Here is a 19,723-nt window from a genome sequence, read left to right on the forward strand (position 1 = left end):
CCTCTCGCAGAACCTTCTTCCTTGGAAAGCAAGTCTCACCCTGAAGTCCACACCCAGAAATAATTTCTCTGGCATTGATTTTGGGGGTACTTTCCAGAAAGAAAGTGGGCCCCTCATTTGCATCATGCAGTGGGGCCTGTTGAAAAACACGTTGAGTTCTGTGTGTCTGCAGAAATCCTCTTCCTGTTCTCACATGATGCAAATGCCCCCAAAATATCGCAAAGAATTGAAAAAGCTTGTAAAGCAATGATCTGAAGATTGAAAACCAAATAAAAGGAATTATAGTGTAACACAAATTTTTTTTTTGAAAGGCAAGCTGGGGTTAGTCAGACCCCTACCAGTTATACAACTATACCATTGGGTTTTGAACCTGCAACGCCCCAGCACAAGGTGACGTGCACTAGCTGCTCCTACCAGACAAGCGGAGCCCCCGTTGGTATACAGTGTAACAATTTGGCCACCCACTGCTGCTTAAATTCATTGCTTTTTTTTTCTATTAAATCACTGCATAGTTTATAATTTATACAAGTTCTGGTGCTCTCATCTCAATCAATTCTTTTACGACATTCCTGATTATTATGTCATGGGAATTATTAATCATATATCAACTGCTTCGGCTCACTAATCCATGAAGCAATTGCTAGTGTGTGTCGACCACCACAGGCAACCTGTTCTGCAAACCAGCGTCCTTCTGTACCTTCAAAATCCTTTGGTGGTGGAACGATTATTGGAACTTCCATTGGATGACCAGTTGTCACTTTCCGGCCATAACCCAGACGTCCATGATCTCCACGTCCAAACTTTAAAGCAAATAAAAGACAATCAATAATTCGAACAGCTTGTCCATTTGTTTATAGCATTGAGTCGTCAGTACTCACCGAAAACATACGGCCATCACGTGTTCGGGCAACAGAATGAGTTCCTCCACATGAAATCTGTCAATATAAAGATCATCGCGTGATCAATCATGCAAAGAGCTGGTTATGCGTTAGCCTGTATGCAAATGCCATTCAAGTACCTGAGCGATGACCAAGCCAGAGAGAAGCTGCACTTTCTGAGGCACCATTTTGCTACTTTTGTCATCACCAAACCCAAGCCTACCATGCTCACCTCTTCCCCATGCATAAATCTACAATGCAATCCAAGGAAAGTACATAATCTGTTAAAAAAATACACATGAACTTGGCATTTCCTGATGCCAATGTTGAGCTTAAACATAAAGTGGGCCTTCCACACTGTCATTGAGCAATGCACTTGATGACAAGAACTTCCTATACACAGAGATGTTGCATAACACATCGTTCAACAAGTGAAACCACCATTCAACAGCAAATGTGTTTATGATAGTTGAGATTCACCATGCTTATATTGAGCCCTTAAAAGAAGTTATTTTAAAGGATAAGCTACGATGACCAGTGTTGTGAGAGGCGTACGCCTCAGTACCTGAAGCGTACGCCTCAGAGGCGAGGCGCACGCTCAAGGTACTGAGGCGTGCTGTGATGCGCAAATAGACCCTCATCAACCTCCAGAACCCCTCCTTCATCCCCAAGTCTTCCTCCTCCGCCCGATTCGTCTGCTGTGCTAACCCCAAGTGCCGGTGGATCCACCGTCACGTGCCGGCCAACTGCTCCTCCGCCGCTCCCTGCCTCCCCTCCCACCACTTCACTTCCATACCAGTTGTGAGAGGCGTACGCCTCAGGTACTGAGGCGTACGCCTCAGAGGCGAAGCGCAGGCTCAACGCCTCGCTTCGCCTCATCGCATTTAACAACCTTGACGATGACAACCTACTTGCACTATTCAAAACTCAACCAAGAAATTAAAAAAAAAGATATACAAGACATTATTAAAGACGATATCGCATAAAGGCTACTAACCAATATCAGTATTTAGAGAGCAGATCAGGTGATCTGTCAAATCACTTTAAGAAAGTGATTTGACATCTTCACCGTCCATTGCTTCATCCCACGAAGACCCCACGGTCTTTGTGCAATTTGTGGACGGTGAGGATGCCAAATCACTTTATGGCATCGCTTTCCTTAAAGTGGTTTGGCAGATCACCTGATCTGCTCTCGTATTTAGACCCTATCACAGTCACCAGATTGATACTGGCTATTTCTCCACAGTAATTTGGGGAAATGTTAATACCATTTTTCAGAAAAAATATCAAGATCTTGGCAATTTGTAAAAGAAAAGAACTCTGAAAAACAAAGCAAGAAAATAGAAAACGATAACGGTCTTTTCTGAATGATGATATAAACAAGTAGAAAAAAACATTCATATCTAAAAATCATATTGGATTAGGAGAATATACTATTTAAACTGGAGATGCATCATAATAAGATGTTACATTGAAAAATTTTGTCTACTAAAATTGTGATGGAATACCTCTAATATCTTTCATGTTTTCATATGAAGGAATTTTCAAAATATCAGAGACATTTGTGACAATGTTCTCCCTCCACATCAGGAGACTCTTGGCTTACTGCTTGGTCCTACTGTATGGCATCCAAACATTGGATATGCACAACTCTTTCCTGGATAAGCAAGAATGTTTTATAGTAGCACTAGCCAATCTTTGGCAGAAGTACTTCAGGAAGTCCGTGGTTAATTCATATTATACTATCACAGAAAGAACTTCACTGGGTAAAGGTGGCACAAGAGCGACCTATGAATATTTAAAACAAGTTAATTTAATTATAAGAAACCACCAAATGATAACTTCTAATGACTGGTTCACTGGTAGATAAACATATTTCATTAATCGGAATTCTGCTTTTCCAGGACATGAAAATAGGGACTGGTCTACTTCATTTGCAGGCTATCAAAAAGCACAACAAAAGATCCAACATAAGCAATGCATGTATAAAACCCAATGCATCACAAAGATGATAAACATAAAAGAAACATAATAGAGTTATGTCTGATGTTGGACAGTATACTACAGGCAAAATCAGTACATGAACACAATCAACATCTAAAAGCATGCATCTAATAAAATGGACCAAAATGCCCTTATATTTCCGACAAACAAAAAGGAACAAAGGAAAACACACAAGCAAAAGATAATAATAGACTCAAACCATCTCAATAAGAACATGCAAGATATCAAGCATCATATGATGCCATTTTCAAGAAACCATTCCTTCCAGATGAGATTCTCCACAACCCAGTCAACAGATATGCAGAAGCTCTTATGAACTACCAAAATTTTGCATGAATGGCCAATTTTTGTGGAAATAAATGCACATCATGGATTCACCAATTTTTGTGGAAGAATAGAGGAGAGAGAGAGAGAGAGACCTCTCCATCATCAGCCAATGCAGTGGAATGCCATCCTCCAGCAGCAATGTCAACCTACAGAACAAAATAAAATAGGTTTCCTTCAGTAATGGAAGAGACCTCAAAGGCTCGTGCTGGTGGACAAAAGGATCCAAAGAAACAGAATATAAATAAATAAATATCATAAAATAATAGCTACAAATCTAGTATAACAAATCAACAAATGTGAGAACAGAATGGCCAAAGATACATAATGAGCCCGCCACAAAACAATTATCCTCCATCATAACAGATTGAAGGCCATGCTAACTTTCATTTCTTTTAGACCGATGCTAGCTTTCTTTCGTTGAGACTCAAGAGGAACTTTTTTATTAAAATAAAAGAAAATAGCTGAGGTATAACCAATTACAATACATGAAGGCTATATAATCAATTACTCATTATTCCACAAGGTACACACTCAGTTTCACCAATGAAACAAAAAAGAATCATCAGATCTAATTCGTAAGGTCTCATGCATGCCATTCTGGGCATCACTCTAGCAGACATAATCTACACATACCAATTATCAAAAGTAATGTGATTTTCATGTGCTAATTTGGACTTTCACTGTCAAGGAATCCACAAGGTACTGGACAAATGCCATAGCACATCTATAAGCCAGGAAGTGGGTCAATTTGGCCATTCAGCAACTTAATGGCATGACCAAACTGAAACACCACCTGTTACACTTGGGAAGGATTCCGTGTGGGACCATTATGAAAGAAACGATGTGATATTGAGTGGTGTTTAGTAACTCAAACCCTTGGTGCATATAGGGGAATCATGGTTCACAAAGATAACCACGACCACATGACAGCACATTTGGGTTCCGAGCGCAAGCCTGAACAGCCCCGATATTGTTCAAAGCCTCAAGCCAGGTAGGTCGAGAAGCCCTTTCCATAGATTAGTCACAAATATTGTTCTCACAATAATATCACCGATTCACCAGCAGTTTCCTCAAGTAGAAAATGATGATGATAATATTTATTATTATTATTAAAAACTCAAAACAATTGGATTTCTCAAAAGTGTCATGATAACATTACAACGGGATATTTTTTTTACAATTTTTTTTTTCATTGATCGTAATATTTTTGGATTTTTTTTTTACAGAGAAAGCTTTAAAAAACTAATGGATTCAAAAGATCTGGTGACCATGGCGCTTATAGACCCTCAATCCTTGTCAATCTAAACTAAATAGTTCAATCAAGCCACTAATGCCCAAGCTTGACCAAACATAGAACAAAATAGTGTTGATTGGCAGTCAAACTTTGTACATTTTTAAAACATTAAGTTTTATTTAAATTGCTGGCTTAAACATTCTACAAGAGACATTTAAAAGAGCAATCCAGGTTAGTTGCATATGTTAAAATATAATATTGTATAGGACATATATATATATATAATATTGTAATAGGTAATACCCTCTAGGGGTATTTTTGTAATTCTACACTTGTAATAGAATCTGCACATTAGGGACAGAACAATCTTTTTTTCTTGCTTCCTTTTTTATTTTAATTATGTCCTTTGTATGATAATCAAGGGTTTTTTTAGTCCTTGACTATTATAGCTGTTGGGAGCTCCCCAACGGCTACAATGGGATCCCTCAACCTCTCTTATTGTATATAAATATGGGACCTCTTGTCTCTTAAAAATCTATGCACTTTATGTGCATTGGTTTCTTAATAAACTTATTAATTTTTAAGTGTTCCCTCTCTTTGGCTCTTGTGTTTGAACCCAGTGTGGGTTGTATTTTGCCTCTTACCTGAGGTGTGTTGGAGCTCTTTCATTTCATTATATGGTTTTAGAGCTTTAGAATATTGCTCGTTTGGACGTGAGTTCATAGATCATGGTGTCCAAAAGAACGTTGCTTCCGCTATATCTCCCTCGCTCTCTCTCCATTCATTTCTATGGAGGAGGACTGAGAGACCATCATCACGATTCCCGTGAGAGTCAATGATACCAATTATGTGATGTGGACGTCAATCGTGAAACATCAAATTTGGGGAAGGGTTTGTAGGGCTTAGTAGATGGCACCGAGAAGGAGCCAAAACTTGTGCTCACAAAGAACGACAATGAAAAAGTAGAGGTTCAAGGAAATAACATGACTAAAGTTGTTGCAGATTAAGAGAAAAGATGAAAGTTATGGAAGATGGGTCATTACAAGATTATGGGATGACTCATTAATAGTGTGAATATAAAGAAGTGTTAAAAATTAATTTTCTTCCCTCTTCGATGCAGCTGTATCCACATGTGTTGACCCTGATAAGACTTTTTGGATTCTTGATTCTGATGCATCTTTTTATATGACTCCTAATGAGTCCATATTATCTGAATGTCATATTAACTTTACAATTCTTATGTTTCAACTGCCGATGAAACTTCCTTATAAATCAAAGGCTTTGGAACCTTAAAAGATTTTTTCAAAAGTATTCAAAACTTTATGTGCCAAACATTATCGTACCAAAATTGAATTTGAATCTCCTATTCATTTCTCAAATAACTGATCATGGATGTATGATATCTTTTTTATCTAGTGGTTGTTTGGTGCAAGATCTCTAGTCTGATAGGCCAAATAGGAGAGACCATAGAAGTGAGGATCTCTACTTCATGGAAAATCTAGAGTTATCAAATCAATTTTTTTGTAATTTTGTTGAAAAGAAATATATGAAAAATTAGCATAGGATATTAGGACATCCAACTATGTCAAAATTACATTTGTTTCCATTTCTTGAAAATTGTAATGAAAAGGATTTGGTTTGTGAAGATTGCATCCTTGGTAAAACAAAATCCTTACCTTTTGGATCTAGTCATTTTGTTTCTAAAGAACCATTTGAGTTAATATATTCAGATCTATGGAGACCGACACCGGTAATGTCTAAATACTATGTTATATTTGTGGATGCTTATAGTAGACATACATGTATATACTTTCTTAGAATCAAATCTGAAGTATTTGATAATTTTCAAAAATTTCATAACTATGTTAAAAACAATTTGAGCAAACATTAGGGTTTTTAGATCCGATTTTGGAAGAGAGTTCTTGTCAAATGTTTTAAAAAACTATCTTAATCATTATGGAATTATACATCAAAGATCATGTCCCAACACTACAACAAAATGGTTTAGCGAAAAAAAACGGACATATTATTGAAACCACTATGACTTTGCTTATCTCAAAAAATGTTCCTAAATTTTTTTGGGCCAAAGCCGCTCTTAGGGCGGTTTATTTAATTAATAGAATGCCTTCAACTATTCTTGAAAACATTTCTCCATAGAAAAATTGTTTAAAACTCCTCCCGATTACAAAAGATTAAGAGTTTTTTGTTGTAAATGCTTTGTTCTTACCAACAAAAATAATAAACTTTATGCTAAAGTCATTCCTTGTGTATTTTTATGATATGCCAAAAATCAAACGGGATACAATAGGTGTTATGAGATCGAAAATGACAAACTTTATGTTTCAAGAAATGTCACTTTTCTTGAAGAAGAAAATGGATTTAATTAGGTTGAGTCTAAGAAATATTATGAGTACTCTTTTCTTTTTTATCTAGTTAGTAAACATGATGATGTAAATATGCATGAGAATGATGATGTTGATATTCATAATGTGCATGATAGTGACAATGATGACACTCATGATGCACATGAAATTGATAATGATGCCCATGATAATGTAGTTGAACCTCACAATGAGATATAAGTCTATACTCGTCGTACCAACTATCACCCTTCGTGTGCATAAGAAAGATATTCTCAAACTCAAGACATAGATGAGAATATCCAAAACACCTAGTATGTTTTTTTTCTAAGAATCCCTTGAACCCAAGTATAAAGCATGTTTTATGGTCATTGACTTTTACGTAGAATCATCCCCTTATAATGAGACTAAGAATCATCAAGAATTGATTGAAGCTATGAACAATGAATTAGAAGCACTAGAAAAGGCAAAAAATTGAGAAATTCAATTATTACCTATAAGAAAGAAAACTATACAGTGTAGATGGGTTTATAAAATTAAAACTAAAAGTGATGGAATATTATAAAGATACAAAGCTAGGTTAGTGACTAAAGAAAATAGTCAAGAATATGGAATAGACTACGAGAAAACATGTGCCTTGATAGCTAGAATGACTATTGTTAGAACACTCATTACTATAGCATATATTAGAAAATGACCTATTTATCAAATGGATATAAAATATGTTTTTCTCAATGGTAATCTTAAGGAGGAGGTTTAAGCCCTCAGGGTTAGGATTGACATATGAAAAAGTTTTTCGTTTATGCAAAGTTTTTTAAGGTCAAACAAACTTCTAAAGCTTGGTATGATCATTTTAGTAGTGTGATGGTTCAACTAGGTTTTAAATCTTGCTATACCGACACTGCGTTGTTTGTCAAGTCTTTTGATATAGGTATAGTCATTTTACTTCTTTATGTGGATGACAAGATTATCACAAGAAGTGATAAACAGGGAGTTGGTCATATCAAGGATGTCCTTAAGGTTAATTTTGATGTGACAAATCTTGGTTTTCTTTGTTGTTTTCTTGGTATTGAAGTAACATATTCACCTCGTAGTAATTTCTTAATACAAACTAAATATATTGTTAAGATAATAGAAAGATCGAGTCCTACTGATGAAAAGCGAGTTGATACTCCAAAGATCATCAATGTAAAAATGAAAAAGGATGATGAAGAACCTCTGAAGAATCCTACTTAGTGTTATTAAAAATGTGTCTCAAGGAGACGCGCCTCACCTCGAAGCGCGGTCCTCTGTGCCTTGAGTCGTACTTAAATAGTACACCTTACCCATAGCGCACGCCTCATGCGCTATGAGGTGTAGGTGTACACCTCAGGGAGAGGCGTGCCTTATCCTGAGGTGTGCACCTTATTTGATTTATGGGGCTTATTAGGGTCAGGCCCTCTCTTCTTTGTCTCTCATTGCTCAATCCTCTCTCTCTCTCTCTCTCGTCTCTCCCTCCTCTCTCTCATCTTTCATCTCTTCCTCCTCTCTCTCATCTTTCATCTCTTCCTCCTCTCTCACTGCTCCATCCTCCCTCGCTCTCGCTGCTCCATCCTCTCTCGCTCTCATCTCTCGTCTCTCGTCTCTCGTTGCTCGTCTCTCGTGTACGCAACAGAAGAAAGAAGAAGAAGAAGAAGAAGAAGATACTTCTTTTTTCCCTCACTGCTCACTCTCTCATCTTTCTCCTCCTTTTTATTTTTATATAGTGTTTGGCTGACCCTTTTGATATTGTGTTTGCTGAAGATAAATGGATTTTAGAGCTTTAAATTAGGGGCTTTTGTGTGTTTATTAATATTATTGCATTCTTTTGTGTGTTTGTTAATTTTTTGGCATTTTATTGCGTATATACATGCAAAAGTGTATTGGCTGACCCTTTTGATATTGTGTTTGGTGGAGGTAAATGGATTTTAGGGCTTTAAATTAGGGGCTTTTGTGTGTTTGTTAATATTCTTGCATTCTTTTGTATGTTTGTTAATTTTTTGGCATTCTATTGCATATATACATGCAAAAATGTGTTGGCCGATCCTTTTGATATTGTGTCTAGTGAAGATAAATGGATTTTAGGGATTTAAATTAGGGGCTTTTGTGTGTTTGTTAATATTCTTGCATTCTTTTGTATGTTTGTTATGCAAAAATGTGTTGGCTGACCCTTTTGATATAATGTTTTGTGAAGATAAATGGATTTTTTGTAATTTTTTATTTATTTGTATTTTTAGATACTGCAAAAGGCATCCTAAGTCAAATTTTTAGCAACTTTAGCACATATAAAATATCATTCCTAAATGTTTCTAGTAATGATACCAATTCAAAGGACATACAGGTTCCAGTAATAAACAGTCAACACAGTACATGAGAAGCAAATAAACAGCTTAGACTGCATTAAATGAATAGTTGCAAAAGAAAAAAAGAAAAGGATAGCAAAGTGCAGTAGGGTGAGAGTAAAAAAGCATATATATATATATATATATATATATATATATATATATATATATATATATATATATATATATATACTTTTTTTCTTGTTTTTTTGGCTAGGCTAAGGGAAAACCGCCCCATCATCGACCCCATATTTGCAGGCCTCTGGTTGGTAAAACCCTTGAGCCCCCCCCTCCCCAGCTTCGACCTTACAGCAAAGGACACACCCCCATGGGTTTCAAACTCGTGACGTCCTGTCAACTTGGTGACATTCACAAGTCACCCCTACCAGATGGGTGGAGCCCTTGTGGGCAAAGCATTTGTGATTTATGCATCATGAATTTCTTTAGAGTGTCAGGTCAGCAGAATCATGCACTTTTATCACCATATGCATTGATGGCTGATATTTGAAGAGCAATTGACAAAACTACAGTATCAGAAGATAAAAACATTTTAAAGCAAATCAAAGTGGCAGCATATTCATTTCATTCTGTATCATACATATCTTCCTTTCCACCATTTATCAAAACAATTGCTTATTGAAATAGATTTAACTGACAATGGATTGTGCACCTTTTGAACATATTATTCTTGCAAATTTAAAATAAAAGTGATGATAAAGTGAACAAAAAGAAAGGTAAGGCATGAGTGAGTTGAATACGAACCAAGGTGAGTCCCAAGAGACCTTCAACAGGAATAGGTTGTGATCTTGGCTGGGTATCCCCAGTTCCCAGTTGGCCATACTCATTATTACCCCATGCCAACAACATACCATCCTCGAGAAGAGCCAGGTTATGGAAAGCACCAACTGCAATCAGCCTGACCTTCTCGAGACCTTGTACACGCACAGGAGTAGAAATCTGCTTTCTATGATAAGCAATATCAAAGGACTCATAACCAAGGAGAAATATAGATAATGACAAAATGCATACTACTAAAGAATCATAAGGACACAAAATCATTGAAGAGAACAAGCAAAGAACAGCGTACATATCACCTGGTGGCCAAGGTTGGCCCCATGTCCATACATGCCCATCATTTGTGAGCACCACAGAATGTGTACCTCCAGCAGCCACCTGATAATTAGGACCTGTTAGCAACTTCAGAAGGGTGGCAATATAGATGCCAAACTGTTAAAATATATGTACTATATATATATATATATATATATATATATATATATACCCGATAGAGGTATTTTTGTCTTTTTACATAATTGTTTATAGAAACAATTACTTATTAATTAGGATATTTTATCCTTTTTATTTTTTGTAATTTTCTTTTTTAATCCCCTTTTTTGAACACGCATTGGGGGTCCCACATAGAATCGTTGGGACCCCCAATGGTCACAAATGTGACCGTTGGGGGCTCCCAACGTCTCTATGGGGAGCCCCCAATGGCTCTCCCTCTTGCTCCTTTTGTTATATAAATAGGGGTCATTCCCCCTTGTATTTGTAAGTCTTTTTCAAGGCTCGTTTCAATAAATATTCTATTATATTTTTTCATGCTTGTGTAGCATTTTTAGGCTTTTATATTGTCCTTTTGTGGACTTCTTGTTTGATTGCCGTAGTGCTTGTCCATTATTAGACTTTGTGAATGTTTGTGCATTCTTGGGTTACACTTCCTCCTATTTCTTTACATGGTATCAGAGCGAGGTCTTTAGGAGAATAGATCGTGTGTTGCGTCATCACGATGGTCGTCTCAAAAAACGTGCCACTCAAATTTGTGTGGCTTGGATTCAAGAAAAGTTCTTACCCGGTATGTATCTCATATTTTTTAAGTGTCCTTTGTATTATTTATCTTGTTTATGTATCTCTATTTGTATCTTATGTATTGTGTCTTTATGTATCTCATTTACATATATGTATCTTTTTTTTTTAATAGTAGTCTCTTGTTAAATATGTTAAAAATGAAAAGGTTTTTTAAAGTAATTATTAAATCTCGTGCGTAAGCATATTTTCATAAAATATTTGTTTTAATTATGCATACAACAACAACAACAACTACGCCTTCATCCCAAAACAATTGGGGTGTTTTAATTATGCATATCATCATAAAAAATATATTTTATAAGAATAGATGATTTTCCTTTAAAACATTAAATATTGTGCTTTTCATATGGCTAATTCCTTTGTTGTATGCATTCAATTTTTATCGTAATAATTATTGATAGTTCTAGGCATATGCTAAAATATGATTTTTAGGTATATTATATGAATTTTATGAAAATTTTAGAAACTTGTATGATGGACATCTTATGTCATCATGTTTTTCTTAACTCTTTGGTAATATCGTGTATATTTTTGTATATTGACATATTCATATTTTATGTGATTTCAATGGTTCTCTCACTTTTTTCCCTCAATAATATTCTTCTTTTGCCTTTTGGCATTTACCCCTTAGTGGGTTTTGTGTATGTTGCACTTTATGTGTTTATGATATTTGGTTCTTTATTGAACCCTTTTGTGTTATCCCTTGTAATTTGTATTTCCGCATATCTCATTACAATGGTTAACTTTAAGATGTTTTCCTCATTATGCAAAACTAATTCTTTGAAAAACATTCTCGATCGATTATGCTTAGATATTTGAGTTCATCTCTATTCAAACTTTATAAACCTTGCATTAAATGCTTTGAATGCATTTTAGAATGTTAACTCGTTTTTCTCTAAAAATGTGTCATAGTCACACAAAATAGATTGCATTATGAATAATGTTTGGTACAATTTCATAGCTTATATATAACTATGAGTTATTAGATTATTTTCATGATTGGTAGTAATTATGCTTACTTTTGGGATTGTAAAAAGTTATTCTAAAAACTTTATATGTATTATTTCCTTAATATTACATGTTTTGTTTGTCTCATAGTAGACTTTTGTTTTTAAAAGACTTCTTTTTAAGACAATATGTTCTTGTCTTCTCTTTAAGATTAATAGATTTTTTGTATGTAACGTGCCCTAGTGCATCTATTCCTTGATCGGTGAATTTATGACTTCATCTTTAAGAATTGATTATGTTAAGCATGATCCTTGTTTATTCAAAAGGTTGTCATGAGACATATTGTTATGCATATGATTGCATTTTTTCTAAGATTGGTCATCTACTATTATTGGTTTTTTATTTGAAATTGTCTTTTCATATCGGTTCCTTTTATGAACTCACCTATTTAGAAAATGATTTTCATGAGTATTTATTGCCTTCTTATGGCATTCGTATTGTCTATCACAGACTTTTATATGATGCATCAATCTTCTTGGTTTTATTATTGTTGAATCAGAGATGTTTGTTGTGGTGAGTTGTGTGCACATCGTTTTATGTCATTTTAGATTGTCAACTTGTAGTTTGACTCTAACTGATAGTTATGTAATCTCTGATTGTGAGTGTATTGGATCACTCATTTATTTTTTGGCCATTGTTTTTATTATGGATGTTTTTAATTATGTGTATCTGTGATGGATATCTAATTTTTGAAACCATGGTGTTTCAAAATATGGTCAAAATTGATATTTTTTAATTGCATTAGTGTTTCCATTACAAGCCTTCTTACCTCGGGTGTATTCTCCTTTTTATGCCTCTTATCTAAGTGTCATCATATGTAGACAAGAGATGTTTGTTCACACCTTCGTGTGTGTTTTTAACCCATTGTTGGCTTTGTACTCTTGTTCTAGTAGCTGATACACTTATTTTTAAGTGTCATTATATGTAGACAAAAGATATTTATTCACACATTCGTGTGTTATTTTTAGCCCATTGTTGGCTTTGTACTCTTGTTTTAGTCGCTGATACACTTGATCCTTAGTGTCATTACATGTAGACAAGAGTTGTTTATTCATGCATTCGTGTGTGATTTTTAGCGCTTTGTTGACATTATGCTCTTGTTCTAGCCGCTGATACACTAGTTTTAAGTGTCATTATATGTAGACAAGAGGTATTTATACAATCTTCGTGTGTGTCTTTGACCCTTTAGTGGCATTATATCTATACTCTTGTTCTAATCGCTTGTACACTTGATTTGTGAGTTTTGGAGGACTAGAAGGTGATTGTTTGTGATGGTTAAACCGATGCTCTAATTTACTTATTCAAATGTTTGAAAATTTTTAATCTATTCAAAATTGTCTAACTCATCTCTTCTATGAGAAATGATTAATTGAAATAATTTCATGCATCTTGCATTGCATTATTGAAGTTTGCAAAATATCACTCCTTGATATTTGTGAGAATGTATTTTTTCACAAATTGATGTTGATTTACAAATTTCATTTTACCTTCCTTATATAAGTTTTTAAAATCTCTCTTTGCAAAATATCATTTCTTGATATTTATGGGATTTTTTAAATTTGTCATCTTCCGCAAATTGGTTTTTGACTTGCTTATATCATTTCCTTTGTTATATGGGATCTTTTAATTATTTAATGAATCTCTTAAAAATCTTTATTACTTGTTTCTTTGTTTTATGAAAAAATATTTATCGATAAAAATTCATGCATTTCATTGATAACATACATATATATATGTATATTTGGTCTTCTATACTTGAAATCACTCTAGGATGGGTGAGTGAATTATGTTTTTAATTGATTATCGTGTTCACAGTGTAGTATGCATAAATTTAATTAACTCATCTTTTATTGATAAAAATTGTTATCTTTTCATAATTGTTTCATGTGCATTAAATATGTTTTATCCGTATGATGCATATATGTGTGCATTAGCATGGTTCACATAATTGCATGCATGAAGTTGATTAGCCCTTTCTAAAGATTTTAAGTTTTCTAAATAAAGATTCTTTTTCATATCTTTGTGCATTTATACTCCTTTGTGAGTATTTCATTGTGCCTTTGTGCACTTAGCCTCTTTGTGATTCTTGTGGGTTAATCAAGTCATCTTTGAACTTGATCTTATTGAAGATATTTTCACATTGAAGTCATTTTTCGGACTTGATTCCTTTTTAAAGATATTTTCACATGGTGTTTGCTTGATTGAAATGCTTAGGATATCTTTTTATTGTTTATCTCTCCTTAATGAATCATATGTCCTTTAAATAATCAAATCTTCTTATGATCAATGTTATGGTTTCTTATAATTATGATTTAATTTCATCTTTGAGGGATACTCCTCTTGTCTTTCTTAATATCTAATGATTCAAAAAATTATTACTATTTTGTTTACATCACTCTATTCTTGTTTTAAAATATCTTGTTGTTCAAATTTTGCAACACTTGGGCTAGAATATTTTTCTTGTGTACTTGTTGTCTTCTTTTGGTTTGTTCTTTCTATGCAGGATTTTTAAGATGTGATACCTTCGATACATCATGGAGATAACCAATGAAGGTGCTTGGGGATGATCTCAAATGAAGGCATTTGAATACTTATATTTGCAAAATCCTCTGATATGCCATAAAGATAGAGATTTCCTTTGAAGACTTGGATTCCTTCCGTTGATTTTTTTGTATTTCCAAACTTTCGAGATAACTTTTCCCGTAAAGTTTGAGGGAGGGTGTTAATATATATATATATATATATATATATATATATATATATATATATATATATATATATATATATATATATATATATATATATATATATACCCGATAGGGATATTTTTATCTTTTTACATAATTGTTTATAGAAACAATTATTTATTAATTAGGTTATTTTATCCTTCTTATTTTTTTTAATTTTCTTTTTTAATCCCCTTTTTTGAACATGCATTGGGGGTCCCACATAGAGTCGTTGGGACCCCCAACGTCTCTATGGGGAGCCCCCAATGATTGTCCCTCTTGCACGTTTTGTTGTATAAATAGGGGTCATTCCCCCTTGTATTTGTAAGCCTTTTTCAAGGCTCATTTCAATAAATATTTCATTATATTTTTTCATGCTTGTGTAGCCTTTTTAGGCTTTTATATTGTCCCTTTGTGGACTTCTTGTTTGATTGCCGTAGTGCTTGTCCATTATTGGACTTTGTGAATGCTTGCGCATTCTTGGGTTACACTTCCGCCTATTTCCTTACACAAACTTTCTTACACAGAAACATAGCTCCAGAAAATCCATGAAACTGGATTGGCATGAAAGAAAGAGCTCTTGTAGAGATTCATGGACTTAGAATGATTCCCTTGACTGAGAGCTTCCCTTCTATCTATGCTTTCGTGAAGGATACAACAGGTCATGGCGGTGACATTGGTTGGGCATCAGGGTCTGGAAAACCATTTGCTGAAGAAAGCCAACCCTAAAAGAGACAAGCATTTTGAAGATCTAATGAAATTATTAAGCAACAAGAGGATAATAGAGGACAGGGAGGGTATGATTGAGTGGAGGAGTGCCAAGGATAAATAAATAATATATATTATATGTATGTAGCAACAAATATCTGCAAAAATTTGAGAATATCATGTGATAAAGCAAAACGAAGCATATTAAGGTAAAAATTATTGCAATAGTTATTTTTCTTTTTCTTTCAACATTCTGGAAGCATTTACACCTCAACTTTATGTTATCCCATGTTATTTTATATCTCTTTCTTTGCTTTAAATATACGGAGATAGTCCTGATACTTCCTAATATTTAATAAAAATGATGATACCCCGAGAAATTGGCTCACAAATATCAAGAGTCATGTTGGTGACTACAACTCAATCTAAAGGGCACTGCAGTGATGTTATAGATTTGGTTCTAAGAAGAAGATGAAGTAGGGTATAGACTTACACAAGATGCTACAAGATGTACAGACCAAATTGCTGATTTATGCAATATGCTAAAAGGTGTGCAGTTTAAATTGCTTGAGAAGATCATGACATATGTTGAGAAATGTAAGGTAGCTGATATTGATTGAACAGAGGCTATGGGATAACCCTTAACAGAGCTAGCTAAGGAAATAGAGAATTGAAATATAATCAGACACAACAAAATTTGCATCATAAAGGACTGGGCAACATCAAGGACCAACTAAAATTCAGTTATGAATGTTTCTGCGCAATGGCAGCACCTGTCGAACAGAAAGCCTGGGTGCACAACGCTGCGGAATGACAACTTTTTTCCTCAGAGTTCGGGTGTTTTCCTTCTGATTAGGCTCCTCACCACATTGCCCATATTCATTTCCACCTGAAAATTCAAATTCCCAATTGATAAACCATGCCACTTCTCACTTGATTCTACAGATATTGAAACCATGGACTTTCAATGGCAAGAAAACAAAACAGCAGGCAGAATACCCCAAGCATATGCACGGCCTTGATCATCAACAGCCAAGCAGTGCCATCCTCCAATTGCTGCCTGAAAAAAGGAAAACGAAAAAGCGAAAAAAAGAATCATCCAGCCATCAAGTCCGCAATATCCCAGAATCAGAGCATCAGATTCCGGCAATAGATGCATTCCTTCAATTAGCTTCTAATATAAACAAGTGGATATAACAACTACACCCTTAGCAAGAGTCATGCTCATACGGAAATAAAAATGAACAATAGAATTGGTACCCATATAACAAATACCTTCACTCTTTTCATGAACAAACTAAACATATACTTTTTATTTAAAAGGGATAAAGAAAAATCATATCACGAAACTCTAGAGCACGTATTCTGAAGAGCACTAGTACAATTGGGCAAGCAAGCATTTCACACACCTGCACAATTCTCACATGGCCCAGGGCTCTGACCTGCATTACAAAGAAATGCAAAAACTTCAACAAACCAAATACGTTTCGGATTTCCTGTCGATTCCTGGTCGTCAGGGTCCCTAATAAGTTATCGAAAAGAGAGAAGTAAAAGAGAAAGATAACAACAAATGCTACCCCAGAAAGTAAGGATTCACCTGAATGGGTGTGTTCTTGATTTTGGATTCTGGGGGTTGTGCATCGGAGTCGTGACCTAAGGTGCCTCTTTGATTCCATCCCCAAGTAAACAACTGACCCACCAAACATAAAAACGCATAAACATGGTATTTGAAACCATAGGAACACCCACTGAAAAGATCAAATGGGCACCCACCTTCCCATCGTCGCAGATTGCCAGGGAGTTTCTACTCCCAGCAACAACACCGCAAACTCTTTCTCTCTCAAGATCTCGAACAGAACAAACCCAATCTTTCTCCTCCGAGTTCCCGATACCCAACTGCCCATCTTCACCAGAACCCCTGCAAAAAGAAGAAAAGCACCATAAAATGAGTAGAGAGAGAGAGAGAGAGAGAGAGAGAGAGAGAGAGAGAGAGACCATGACAAGACGATAGAGGTTGAGGTGTGAGCTGCCATGAGTGCTTGCAAGGTTGGCTTCAGCCAGGGAATGGACGTGTTTGGAAATAAAAAAAAAAAGTTTGGAGGGAATCAAGAGTGAGAATGAGAATTTTAGAGCAAGTGGCGATGAGTACTGATGCACACCCATCTCCCAAGTTCTTGTTTTTTAGAGAACCCCACCGTCGCCAATGTCTCTTTTTATCTTTAGGGTTTTTTATCAGTCATATTATAGATGCCTCACTATTAAAATTGAATCTTCTAATGCCTCAATATTGAAATTGAATCTTATTGAAAGGGGCCCCTGAATACCTTGATGTTCTTTCATGAAAACCATTCTTAACAATGCATATTATGTTGAGTTAATGAATCACTAAATTGATGCAGGAGCAGGTGCCACTGTAGTAGGGCTGGTTAACGGCTTAACTTGTTGAACAAAAGTGATGCAGGAGCAGGTGCGAAGCGAATCGAGACCAGACTCCACTTGTGGATCTAATTTTCCTTTTTAGTTTGTTTAGATTCAATTTCGATATCCGATTGATCGGAGATTCATTGTAAGATTAGGGTTTTATTAGTTGCTTATAAATATTTGCTATGTTGATTGGTATATTGTTCGTTGATGAATGAATTTTGAGTATTTTCTTTCTATTTAATTGCTTATTTTTTCATTAAATTTGAGTTTTTATAGTTTAGTTACGTAATAATGCTTTTAGAGGTAGATTTTCTCATGACTTAGGATTTGAGGTTACATAAAAAAGAGTTGCTCAAGCTCACCTCATTCATGTTGCCAGCAGGGAAAGGTATCATAGTATAGTCATTGTAAAAACTGAACTTGAGTTCATGGAGAGTCTGAGTTAAACAAGCTGAGCTTGAGCTAGCTCGTTGACCAGAAAAATTCCTTCTAAATTAAAATTAATAAAATTTGGGCTCTAAAGCTATATATTGAGCCGAATTTAAACAGACTTGTTTATCCTTTCAAAGCTGTAAGCAATAGGATTTGTGTCGCTAATTAACAAGCTTTTAGAGGTGGGCCACGTAAGGCAGGGTGGTCGTGGGGCCCCACCCGGCGTTTTCCTCACTTCGGCGAAGGGTTCCTTGTCATAAAAAGAAGAAGAAGAAGAAGCTTTGACTACCTTGAGCCAATCATCCATCAACCACTCTCTAAGATTCCTAATAGCAAACATTTATCATCAACTAAGAACTCTAATCCTACTTTTGGATCTTAAGTAAGATCCAAATATTAAAAGAAACTCCAAAAAGTCTAAACCAAATTAAAAATCAAAACGGATGTTGAAAATCCAAACTCCATCAGTCTTTTTTCTTGCATCTCGCTTGAATTGGATCTGGCTTCTGATCCACTGTTGCATCAATAACTTTAACCTTTTTTTATCCTTAAATCATTGGTCACTTTCCATGCCCCTCTATTTTCTAGCAATACTCAAGGGTAAACAAGCAATTTTTTGAAAGGTTAGGCACCTACGACAAATATTTAAAGCCAACAGCGGCTAAATGTAAATATTCCATATGTTAGGCGCTTATATGTAAACTATCCCAAAAAATTATTCTTTATCATTTTGCCAGAAAGCGACCCCATCATCTTTTTAAGGACAGGGTGCACCTTTTGGCAATTAGATGCAGGGATGGAAGTGGACCTGGGATGAAGGACATGAAACGGGGTGGAGGCGGGAATGAAGGTTAAAATCAAAACCCGTGCAGGAATGAAGATGGGAATGGACTTACGCTTGCTCCGCCCCGCCCCCAATCCTTCTAAAGGATGGCAATGAACTGAGGGAAAACGGGTCCGTCCCGCCTCGCTCCCCTTTGGACCGGGGATGAAGGTCCATATTTGGAGACAGGGCAGGGGTGGAGACCTTGTCCCCCACCCCCGCTCCATTCCATTGCCATCCCTAACTATATGTTGAGAAATGTCAATAAGATGGACATTTATGCAATCTGCAATTGAAAGCTCAGATTTTTCACAAAACCAAAGATTTTTGTGCATTTTGGGTTGCCTTTTGGAAGTTTTCCTACCTGCAGACACTCAAAGGTGAAATCAAGTATTTGTTCTAAATATGTTTTTATATTTTATAAAAATATATAAAATGGGTCGGGTCAGAATGACTCTGATCCAGTTCTGAACCTATTTCACACATATCTGATTGACCCCAAAATTATTTGTTCTAAATATGATATTTTTATAAAAAGGAACCTATTTTTATATATGGACCATATCTGCC

At 35.3% G+C, this 19,723-nt stretch overlaps 1 protein-coding gene across 1 annotated transcript; it reads right to left on the minus strand.

Annotated features, from left to right (window-relative positions):
• Nucleotides 1-474: 474 nt before the first annotated feature.
• Nucleotides 475-17,618, minus strand: LOC149816198 (ultraviolet-B receptor UVR8-like). Its single transcript, XM_089987535.1, has 12 exons — nt 17,470-17,618; nt 17,248-17,392; nt 17,072-17,164; nt 16,884-16,916; nt 16,474-16,534; nt 16,248-16,363; nt 10,251-10,336; nt 9,926-10,127; nt 3,302-3,355; nt 1,019-1,129; nt 879-935; nt 475-800 (listed from the first exon to the last, which is right to left on the minus strand). The coding sequence occupies exons 1-12, from the start codon at nt 17,505-17,507 to the stop codon at nt 594-596; spliced, it is 1,203 nt and encodes a 400-aa protein (XP_089843661.1). The 5' UTR covers nt 17,508-17,618; the 3' UTR covers nt 475-593.
• Nucleotides 17,619-19,723: the final 2,105 nt, after the last annotated feature.

Source organism: Nuphar pumila, chromosome 14 (genome assembly GCF_984573655.1).
Source record: "Nuphar pumila chromosome 14, dmNupPumi1.hap1.1, whole genome shotgun sequence".
NCBI lineage: Eukaryota > Viridiplantae > Streptophyta > Magnoliopsida > Nymphaeales > Nymphaeaceae > Nuphar > Nuphar pumila.

Excerpts from the sequence above, each read along its gene's own strand:
- LOC149816198 (XM_089987535.1), bottom strand. The coding sequence starts at position 17,507 with ATGGCAGCTCACACCTCAACCTCTATCGTCTTGTCATG. Across the intron at positions 16,535-16,883 it reads GCCATGTGAGAATTGTGCAG|GCAGCAATTGGAGGATGGCA; the intron begins GTGTGTGAAATG and ends TCCTTTTTTCAG. Across the intron at positions 801-878 it reads GTGATGGCCGTATGTTTTCG|TTTGGACGTGGAGATCATGG; the intron begins GTGAGTACTGAC and ends TTTGCTTTAAAG.